The 11915-nt window shown below is 41.0% G+C and overlaps 1 protein-coding gene across 1 annotated transcript; it reads right to left on the bottom strand.

Moving 5' to 3' along the window:
- Positions 1-6708: 6708 nt before the first annotated feature.
- On the bottom strand, positions 6709-10822 carry LOC307271111 (alpha-tectorin-like; the record flags this gene model as incomplete). Its single annotated transcript, XM_080054986.1, has 4 exons — positions 10649-10822; positions 10115-10272; positions 9845-9930; positions 6709-6761 (listed from the first exon to the last, which is right to left on the bottom strand). Exons 1-4 carry the CDS (start codon positions 10802-10804, stop codon positions 6709-6711), a joined length of 453 nt encoding a protein of 150 aa, XP_079911112.1. The 5' UTR covers positions 10805-10822.
- Between the last annotated feature and the right edge of the window lie 1093 nt (positions 10823-11915).

Consider the following 11915-nt stretch of genomic DNA (forward strand, 5'->3'; position numbering starts at 1 on the left):
TTTCCATTTTGTCCCCAAAAGGAAGGCACGTCCCCACAATATAAGTATGTAAACAGAATAAATGTCCCTACAACATAGTACTACAAGCTCTCTCTCTCCCTCTCTCTCTCTCTCTCTCTCTCTCTCTCTCTCTCTCTCTCTCTCTCTCTCCCTCTCTCTCTCTCTATCTCTCTCTCTCTCTCTCCCTCTCTCTCTCTCTATCTCTCTCTCTCATGCAAAGTTATGTATTACTGATGTTGTGGGAACATTAATCCTAACCCTAACCTAAACCAAAGTCTACCCCAGTATGTAAACATAAACAATGTCCCCACAAAATAAAGTATACAAGCATACACACACACACACACACACACACACACACACACACACACACACACACACACACACACACACACGGTTGTGTATTACTTTTGTTGTGGGGACATTACCCTAAAATGACAGTATTATGTTATGGGGACTTCCATTTTTGTCCCCAAAAGGAGGGTAGGTCCCCACAATATCAGTATGTAAACAGATGTAATGTCCCCACAACATCCATGATACAAACACGTACACACACACAGTTATGTATTCCTCATGTTGTGGGGACGTTACATAACCTTGCCCTAACCATAACCGCTACTACCACCACCTAATTCTAACCTAAACCAAAGTCTACCCCTTACATTAAAGGGACACTGTGTAACATTTTAAGTAATTTATTAGCTAAAATCAATACAATTAATAAGTAATACAAGCCCTCTCTCACACACACACAGACAGCACACGGTGGTGTACTACTGATGTTGTGGAACATTACATAAACTTGCCTAACCATAACCACTACTTGCCTATCTCTACCCCTAACCTAAACCAAAGTCTATCCCTTACATTAAAGCAAGTCTTCACCCTAGAATGACATTATTACGTTAAGGGGACTTCCATCGTGTCCCCAAAAGGAGGGTAGGTCCCCACAATATCAGTGTGTAAACAGAAGAAATGTCCCTACAACATTAGTAATACAGCGCTCTCTCTCACACTCAAAAACTTGTGATCTATCTCTTTCTCGCTCTCTCTCTCTCTCTCTCTCTCTCTCTCTCTCTTTCTCTCTCTCTCGTGATGATTTATGATACTTAAATACAGTAAGAGTGCATTGTTATGACCTCAACACAGTATTGTTTTTAAATAAATTGTCAGTTTTCATCATAGGTAAAGACTTTGGACAGAACATTATTTAATATTCAACATCTAGAGTTTTTTCTTTAACACAAATGCAAATTTATTGTATTTAGATATTGCCAAATTTGCATATTCATGAAACAAATGTAATACAGAAAAATTATTGCGTATATGTCAGTAATCAACTGGCAAAGTATATAAGTAAAAAAAATACCCCATTCACCTGCAGTGTCTGATACATTTTAATAAACACGCTAAATACATAACTGTAAAAATGTATGAAAATGTAACAGCGTCTCAGTCTATCTGTATGTATTGCAGGCTGTTCTGGGCCCAGTGGTTCAGCTGTGAGAGTGAATGATCAACTGTTCATCAACCACTACTCCACTGATGGCACTGCTGCTGTGTGTGTGTTTTTGGCGCCACCTTGTGGAGTTATGTAACAAAACTGTAGGACTTACATGAGAGCCATAAGACAAACCTTTGTCTAAATGTTGGTCTTAATAGGAGGAATCATTTTGGATTTAGGAGCGCTACGATACCGTCAGCGATGGTATTAAAAATATAATTTTGATAACTCATGGCTTAGAGTATCAGTAGATGTTATTTTTAATGTGTGGTGTCGATCGTGTGTAAACTTTTGGAGGAGTGCGAAAAGCAATGTTTTCAGTGTTTCAAAACATCAAAAAAGTTTTCAAAAATCGATTTAAGCACAAATGGGTGCAGCCTGTGTCAAACGATGCAGCTGACTTCTGTGCATCTGCAGATATACTGTTTTTGAATGTAGGATGTTCGGTGTGGGAGTTAAAGGCGAAAATCCATTCACCTTGAATTGTGTAATTGTTCTGCTTTTGTACATGTCAGGGGTGTGTAATGGCCCTGCAAGTGGCATGTCAAAAAGTGTTACAGCTGTGGAACCAATTGAATCTGTATTAGTCCACCAAGGTTCATTGTGAAACGCTTTAGCCGTAATGTTAGGGTCAGTCGCTATATCCCACAAAGAAAGTCTGACGCCCATGAAACTAACCCCAATTATTAGCAGCAGCCCTACGAGTATACCAACAAAAGTATTTGCTGCTGGGATGAAGAGAAACTGATTTTTGGGGGGTGCTTTTCAATGCAAGCCAGTCCATTGTTGGTGTATTTACATTAACTTCCATTATTTCTCTGAGGGCTAGGTTAGGTTCGCTGTCTCCAACTAGGAAAGTCCTAAGTCCATAAGACATGGACATAGGACACATGCCGTGTTTAGTTCGGTTGAAACGAACTCAGGTGCACTTCTGCCTTCGGTGCGCATCTTTCAGGCAGGTGTGAATACAGCAATCGCACTCGGGGGCGGACCAAACAAGCGGACCGAGACCCAGCTGAAGAGGTGGTCTCGATGCGCTTCAAAACGAACTCTGCTGCAGTTCGTTTGTGGTGTGAATTTGGCCGGACTCAATCCGACCCAATTGCAGGAAGCACTGCGCCTTTGATTTCTTTTCTTTTCTTTTTTTTCTTTAATCGCCATCAGCTTCACATTATGGGAAAGTGTTGTTGTCGCCGTTGTTAGGAAGATTAGTTGTGGTTTGATCGGGAGCCCCGAGCGAAAATATTACAGTTGATAATGACGCGTATGGGAAAGTGTTGTTGTCGCCGTTGTTAGGAAGATTAGTTGTGGTTTGACCGGGAGCCCCGAGCGAAAATATTACAGTTGATAATGACGCGTACACATGCTGATATGTTCAGCGATCAGATGGAGAGGGGAGCGTCTCCCGCACAGTGCGTCCCAACAGGTTCACGCTGCGCTTTGCATGAAGTGTGTGTTTTAATTTTTCTTCCCAACGTGACCGTCAATACTGTCCCTGTGTCAGTTTGGAACTAGTCTCGCAAAGCCAGACCAAACTACAGCACGTAGTATGAGTTTGGAACTGAACTGCGCCGAACTGACACCCAGCTGATACACTGCTTAATCAGCTGAGTGTCAGCTTGAGCCTATTCTTCTCTCGAGCCGCGCGTCCAACAGCAAAAATACAGTAGGCTATACATTATGTTTCACATCGTAGGCTACAAGCCACATAACGTGGCATTGACATAGGGCTACATATTATAACCATATGAAACAACAATAATTAGATTTTCTTCTTCTTTATTTATAGGCTAGATGTAGGCCTTTTTATTATTTTTAACCCCGTATTATATATCAATGATATATTTTGCAGTTTTTACTTCGTTCTTCCTGCTTCTCTCCACCCCAGAATGTCTGTCCAATGAATGAATGACCTCAGATCACGTGTGGTTTTGCTTCGTAATGCTGGTTCACTTGCAAAAGGGGCAATATGAAAGTGGACCACACCAAACAAAAAATATCTAAACTCTATTTGGTCTGGACCAAAGCAAGTGAACTAACGGACTTTCCATGTGTGAATACACCCTTACTCTACTTACTAGAACCAGTCCTACAACTATACCCAGTAAAGAATGTAATGTTTGGATAAACAGAAACAGATTTTTTGGGGGATGCTTTTCACAGCAAGCCAGTACATTTTTGGGCTATTTGAATTCCATTTATTTCCTGTAGGTTTCGGGTTAGGGGAGGGTTGCTTTCTCCCACTAGGAAATGCTGACGGCTATGAAACTTACTCCAATTATTAGCATCAGCCCTACAACCATACCCAACAATGGATTTGATTCTGGGATAAACAGCACATCTTTGAGCCAGGTTGTAACACCCAAAACGCGTTTTCTTTGCTGTAGCGCCACCACGTTTAATTTTTTTAATCTGCTGAGAGTGCGGGGGACTGTACTCGCACTGCTGGTTGGTTTATCCCACAGATTTACAGTTTGAGCTGTGTACTCAAGTTTACGCTGAAAACATTTAAATATGAAAAATCTGTACAAAATCAATAGAGTTCCCTGCCCAGCAGGGCTTGGGAACAGCATTGCACTGCATAATACATAAATAATACAAAAGTGAAACGCTAAGGTACAAAACAGACTCAATGGAAAGTGCAATATATATATTTGATTTTTGTTTAATCATCACAAAAATAAAAAAAAGAATCAGCTTCAAGTGTTGTTGATTTCACACTGTTTATACGGATTGATTGATTAGTTAACACGGATAATATTTCTTCAAACCGAATAAATCAATTCAGTTTGCAGATTCTGAATTTACTGTTTACATGGACGTTTAATACAATGAATAAATCAGATGTTAAAATGCCCAAAGCATTCAATCAATTTGACACGTGCAAAGTGGTTCTGTCATTGTTTGCTTCTCTGAGAGCGGACTGTTCCAATTTAGAAATTGTATATGTTTTTATATTACATTTTTTTTTAATGTTTTCGTTTACTTGTTTAAAAATGTAATTGTTCCTCACTTTTATTAAAATTCCTTTAAGTATACTAAAATATCAAATAGTTTAAATTAAAAATGTTGTATCTGACGAGGTCCAGTTAGTGAGCAGGCGCAGAACAACATAGCCAGAAGGTAATCTGCTAAAATAATTTACATGGAATAAGTTTTATTTTGATCGGTTTATGAAAAGGTTTCAATCACTGCTCTGCAACCCAATACAATGTCATTCAATTAATTCCTTTTTTATTCAGAATAAGGATTTTATATGGAACTGTTTTATTCGGTTGGGCCTTGATAAAACGTTTTTATTCTGAGTATAAGTGTCCATGTAAACCCAGCTGGTGATTATATCTGGTTACATTGATTAGAGTTGATTTTCTGTTGATGATTAAAATGAAAAAAGTAAAAAGATGCGACGCTGTCTTCTGCTCCTCAAAACCCTGAAGACACAAACAGAGAAACATTTATTCATCATAAAATGAAGACAATGGCTGTGTTCTAATACCCACACTATCTGCTATTTAGGATGGAAGGAAAACAATTTAGGATGTCCCAATTATTGTGGTCAGATCTAGTATGCCTAAAAATACCCAGTTGTCTACTACATCCAGCCGAGATTTTAAGTGTTCAAAACAGCATGCTATTTGTGCGAGTCTGACCCACAATCCAGTGCGCAACAGAAATGACGTCACATCAATGAGACAAGAGGCAAGATCAAGGCGCAATGATATGATGACATAAATAAGTAAAAAGTATCTCCCAATTGTAGCATACTGCATGCAAACTAGATTATTTTTATGATCAGATGTAGTATGCAGAATATAACAAAATAAAGAGTATGTGATTTGATACGCAGGGCAAGTTTCAAAGAATAACAGATTTGCTTTTATTGAAGGAAAATACTCACAGCTGATTGGTCCGACAGCAACAGCCAGCTGATCGGAGGAGGCTGCAGACCGAGCCTGACGCCTGGAACAGCTCTAAAAACCCAGAAGAAGTTTTTATAGTTAATTTTTTTAATTTATTCACAAAGATCATATTTGTCAAATACCATGTTAGAGAAGAGTATTTAAAACTTGTCCAAGGACCCTGAATTTTCTGTAAATTTTGTTTATGAGGACAGGACAGGTGCACTCAAATCGCATTAGCTTTATTTGTATAGCCCAATATCACAAATAGACATTTGCCTCAGTGGGCTTTACATTCCATACAGTATGACACTGTGCCCTTAGACCCTTAGCTCGGCTGAGAAAAAACTCCCAGTAAAAAACTCATTGACGTGATTTTTTTTTTTTTAATTTTTGTTTTAATCTGAGGGAGGAAGGGATCCATCTCCCAGGACGGACATCATGCAATAGATGTCACATGTACTGAAAATAAAATTAAATCGCAAACAAATTCAATCAGTGTCAAAATGTTTCCATCACTCACTGGGATGCAAGAGGCGCTGCTGCGGTCACACATGCTGATGCTGCAGTGCAGGTAAACGTCCTCATAGGTCCCGTGGTACAGGAAGAACAGAGCAGAGAAACGAGCTCGCAGAGAAGCACCGCTCTCAATCACCTTCACATGACGACGGTCAACGGCACACCTGGAGGGAGGAGACAATCACAAAGTATAGTCCATGAGCCAGGTACCCCAAATCACACAGCAGCTCATATTATGTTGTCATCTAGCTCCAAGGGTCGTATCTAGCTCCAAGGGTCGTATTTGTATTGTGAGGCAACTTATATTCTAATAATAATAGTAATAACAACAACAACAACACCACCAACAACAACAACAACAACAACAACAACAATAATAATAATAATAATAATATCTTTCATTTAGGTATATTTTGTTCTCATTTAGCTCCAAGGTCGTATTTATATTATACATTGAGAGGGACACTTCCCCCCAGTATTAAATGTGTTCAAAATGGACACCCCAATATATTGATATAAAAAATATGAGCAAAAGTATTAAAGAAATTGACTATAAAGCTGACTTTGACTTTGACTCTGGTCGTCACCTGTTCTCGATCAGGAAGTGTTTGCGTGGGTCGCTGGCGTTGGGAGAGTTTGTGAAGTAGCAGGTTTCCAGCAGCAGCCCGAAGCCGTCGTATTCGGTGTTGTTCACGGATACGCCGACGTGCAGAGCGGAGCCGAGCGGCAGGCGGACGGGGCCGGCCGGGAACGCCTCGCTGAAGTCTGGCCTTGTGTACAGAGTCATGGAGGCGCTGGTGGGTTCGCCTGAACGCACCACACCAACTCCACTAGCCCTGAAAAGAAAAAAAAGATAATCAATATTAGGGATGTGCGGAGACGTCATTATCTGTATCTGTTCAGCCAACAAAATTATCTGTATCTGTATCTGTAACCGGATACACAACAAGAAGTGGGCGTGGCGTATACCGTAAGTTTCTTTTACATTAGCCTACATTAAAGTAAGTCACACCTAAATTGATTTTCTAAACTAATATTCATTGTCAATGCAATTGTTGTCCCTTCAAAGCATCACATTGATGTAATGTTGACATATAAGTCAAAAAGTCAGATATATTTCTAACTTTTCGTCTCTCTCTCTCTTCTTTGTTCTCAGAATACAAAGAAATTCAGGGAACGAAAATATTGATAAATAACAGCCCAAATCTGTGCATAGGCTACTCACTGTTAGTAAATGAGGGCCAGTGTTTTACTTTTAACTTAATTAAGGTATCCCTTTAACTGGGGGAAATACAGCTGTATTTCATGATTATTTTTTATCTCTATCTCTCCCCCTCCCTCTTTTTTTACTTTTGTTTTACTAAACTAAGATTTAGGAACAATATTTATCAACATACCAATCTCATAAACCCTAAATAATATGTTAGCCTTTCCACAAAGCCACATGTGATTTTAATGTGTCAAGTTTGCAGTTTCCGATTTTATTGTATAGGTCCTGAAGTAGGCCTAGCCGTATACGCATTGATTGACAGCTGAAAAAGAACAGGTCCTATGCATCAGTTTGATGGAAATGTTGTGATGTTTGATAGAGTTTAAGCAGTAGGCCTAGTGAATGTAAATACATCGGGGAAGGGCTGACGGTGACTCGGGGTGACTCGGGGTGCATATTCCATCGGTTCGTCTCTTCTCCGCCACGGCAGCGGCCGGTGTTGTGCCGAATTCTCACTCCCCCGCAGGATCCCACTCCCCTCTAGGAGGCTTAAACGCACCAGGCTTCTCATGGTGCGTTTAAGGACAGCTCGGAAAAATGTGTTACGACATATAACAAATGGGTCTCTCTTGTAAATGAGACCCTGGGTCTCAATGAGATTTTACCTAAATAAAGGTTAATAAAAAAATAAATAGGCTAAATAAAAAAATGAATTAAGTGGTTGTAGAAAGTGCGGGGGACAGAGGGCACAAATCGTATAGACTCTCAAGTGCAGCACAACATAACTTATATTTTGATGAAACATGAATTAAATAGCCTACGAACAGTTTCCTCAAAGCCTAAGACGAAGGAACTTGGCTTGTAAAAATCGCCTCGGTTCGTCAAACTACAACTAGCAATACGCTAGGAAGGCAGTGGGGAGTGGGATCCTGCGGGGGAGTGAGAATTCGGCACAACACCGGGTTATGAGGAAACTCACATAAAAACGGCAGCAAATGCGATCGGTAGAACCCTCTATTCAAGGGAAAGGGCGAACGCGCTGCGTTTATCAGTGGATAAAAAGAGAGAGACCGCGGGTCACGGGACGCGCCCGGTCCTCTCATGTCCACCGCAGAACAGCTGTGTAATTCTACCTGTTGTGTCATTGAGGCGGAACGCGCTGCGTCAATTAGGCGCATATTATATAAAAAAAAAAAATCCCCGAATAATAACGGGACTATTCGGAAATTATCCGTATCCGTATCTAACTCATTATCCGTGCTTATCCGAATACATATTCGGATTCGGGCTCATCCCTAATCAATATACAATAGAGTACAAAGGCCTGTTTCAGGTAGCTGGTTTTGAGGCAACCCAGAGTTTGTTCGCTCTGAGTTAGTGGAAACTCTGGGTTACGCCATGGGTCTAACCTGCTCGGGAGGTGGTTAGACCTACCCTGAGTTTGTTTTCACTTTACGCTGCAGCTCCGACTGAAGAAAGAGTGTCACTGTCACACACGTCCCTGTACAGTTAGAAGCAAAATCACTCCATAGAAATCTCCATCGGGATGTTTTTATAATTTCCTGATGATTTTACGTTTGACCGATCATTTATCTGATCAGTAGCCTTGTTCTCAGCCCTCGGTCCGTTCATATAGGCGGCCACCTTACACATCGTGACATGCTCTACATTCAGATTAATAAACCTATTTGTATTGTATGCTTTTTAACGTCTGTGCCACTGAACAGATTTATGTCAGGTGGATTCATGTAACGCTGCGGCTGCACGCGATCGTTACTGTTTACTTGTGCGATCCTAAAGTCACAGACGAGCCTCGTTAAATAACCTAATATGAATATAAAAATTATATAATAATTTAAACTGTGATCACTTGAGGAAAATGGATCTGATAATAATTCAGGCTCTTCAATGGAAACTGTCACCTAATGTGTATGTTTACTGCACAGTATTAGGCTACAGCTTGCCAACATATTATACAGCAATAAAACACTGTCAGCAATGCTGTGCTGCGCAAGCTTAATACTTTACTGCTGATATGCATACGTTTTTAAAATAGACTATGCACTATGGCTTCTCATACGGAAGCGAAATGATTCTCTTGACGAAAAATGTTTGCTCTGTTTTTTTTCTGAATTGCAGAGGAGATTAGATCAGAGTTATGAGACAATATCCCCATTAATTCTTCTCCATACCATATGCTCATTCGTTAATATTTCTAACTCTAGTGGGAGGAGCGGAGTTTTTATTTTTTTAGAAGTGGAGAAGTGGGAGGATCATTTTTTTCTACTGTTTCCATGGTGAATCATGTTATCAGCGATCCATTGACGATGGCTTTTATGCACACGCTCCACCCAGAGTGAACACGCTCAGAGTTGATTGACCCAACGCTGATCCACTGTTCTGAAACCGAAAACCCAGAGTTGCTCGTCAACCCTGTGCTCTGAGTTGACCAACTGCAGGATTCAACTCAGAGTATGTAAAACCAGCTACCTGAAACAGGCCTCAGAGCAGCAATATAATGATAGTCAAATACATAGAGTAAAGCAAAGGCAGCATGATCAGACAATAAACCAGTTGTAAAGTATTTGTGTGAGCACTGTAGATTTGATTTTGAGCCATTGTTTAAGTTCTGTGTTAAAAGTGTTACTGTTGGTCTCTAGTTTTAGAGGTTCCATAGTTTTGCCCCTTTTACAGAGAAAACAGACTGACCGAAATATGTCTTGTACATGGGAACAAGACAATCCCCGTTGTGGAGGCTTGTGTATTCGCCCGACGAGAGCTCTGAGGTCTGAGATCTGATCTTAGAGAGACATATTAATGTGAAGCTAAGAGATCAGGCTTGAACATCATTGTGATGGCTTGATGGAAGGTCCTTACCAGTACCTTAACCCTAACCTAAACCACAGGCTGCCTTGAAGGCTCCGTTGGGGGGACAAAACACCAAACATCATTGTGATGTGGTGAAGATGGTGAACTCACAGTGGCTGGTATCCGATGGCGGCGTCCAGGCTGGAGATGTCATCCAGTGGGAAGATGCAGGAGAACGGGAAACTTCTCGGGATAATGATCGATGGGTCGGACCGATTGGAGTGGAACACAAACACAATGTTGGAGTAGGTGACGTGGGTCCCGTTGTTCTGGAAACAACAATGAGTGGACACAATGGTTCAATGGTTTAACATTTGTTGAGGCTGATGTATGTTTTTAACAGGGCTATGTCGAATACCATTTCACAGAAAGTGGGAAAGCTTTCTAGGGCCACACACCATATACAAGTTGCTTTAGGACAATTCAATGGACAACAAAGAGAGTGTGTGTGTCCGTCCATCATGTAGCCCCCTTCCCCCAGTTAGTCTCTCTCGAAATACATGTGTTTACGTAGGAATGAGCGCATGCACACATTTGTAGGAGGAAAGGGGACACAGACATTTGTCTGGGCGGGCCTGGATATGAAGGAATTTGACCTATTACTCTAAAGACAAGTGCCTTGAATTGTTCTTGATTCTCACTGACCTTCACCACGTTTCCACAGACCTCCCTGCGTTCCACCAGGTAAGAGAAGGTCCCATTGCTGTCCACCTGCTGGTGGCAGCGCGGGTCGACCAGGTGAGCAGAGGAACCATTCAGGCCTTGTTCCTCCAGGATCAACTTTGGGACCGTCAGACGCATCTGCTCCCGTCCACACACCAACTCGGACTGTTTGTCTACAGTGGGAACAAGGCATTGTGGGTATAAAAGTATTTTGAGATTCATCAATGTTTGGTGTTTTGTGCACCCAACGCAGACTTCCTGGCAGCCGGGAAGGCTCCGTTGGGGGCACAAAACACCTTCAAGCAGTGGAATGGTGGATGTTTAATCTTTCATCAGCTCCGACTTTTTATCTACAGTGTGAACAAGGCATTGTGGGTATAAAAGCCTTTTGTGCTTCAACAACATTTACACCACACAAACCAACACATAACAATCTGACCTGTTGGTGAAGTAGTCGGAGCTCTTGTGGAAGTTTCTAGTGTTGGGAATAACGCCGTTTCACATAACGTTAGGTAACGCCGTTATTTTTTCAGTAACAGGATAATCTAACTAATTATTGTTTCCGTTGTTACAACGCCGTTATCGTTACTGGACGTTAAATGTGGTGCGTTACTTTGAATTGATTGAATACACTGTGTAATCCGAACGCACCCCTGGCTCCATACTACACAAACTGCTAGTAAGGAGACCAGTGGGTTAACAACAAGATAAGCGATTGTTATTTCTTATAGTGTTTTAAGTTGTGTTTTATTCAGTGTGGATGACATTATAACTGTCAGTTAGCGCCGTCACGTCAGTCAGCCGGAGCGCCTGTTTAGTGAAGTTTCTTTTTCGTTCTCTCTCTGTTGTGTGAACGTGCGCGTTGCCGCAGTAAGCACCTATCAATCCACGGTTGAAACTAGCTTTCCCTGAGTGTGTTGCCCTTGTGAGTAAGTTCTTGGCGTTTTCCGATCTCTATTAGCCTATAAGTTATAATTTATGCACGTTATTACATGGCCGCGATTTGCGGGTCGCAACAGCTGTTTAACGTCAAAGAATGTTTACTTTTGTTGAGAACAAAATAGCCTACTTGAAGTGCAGGATAAACCTCTTATCTTGGTGTCTGTTTATGTGCAATAATTATCGAAGGTTATGTAGCCTTCAAGTAGGCTACTTGTTTGTTCTACTCATTTCAACTGACTTGTGAAAACTGCTCAGAAAAATCCAAATTCTTTGACATATAGCAATTTTTATTTATTTTTTTACAGTA

The sequence above is a fragment of the Ammodytes marinus genome (genome assembly GCF_949987685.1).
Source record: "Ammodytes marinus genome assembly, contig: scaffold_52, whole genome shotgun sequence".
Taxonomy (NCBI): domain Eukaryota; kingdom Metazoa; phylum Chordata; class Actinopteri; order Uranoscopiformes; family Ammodytidae; genus Ammodytes; species Ammodytes marinus.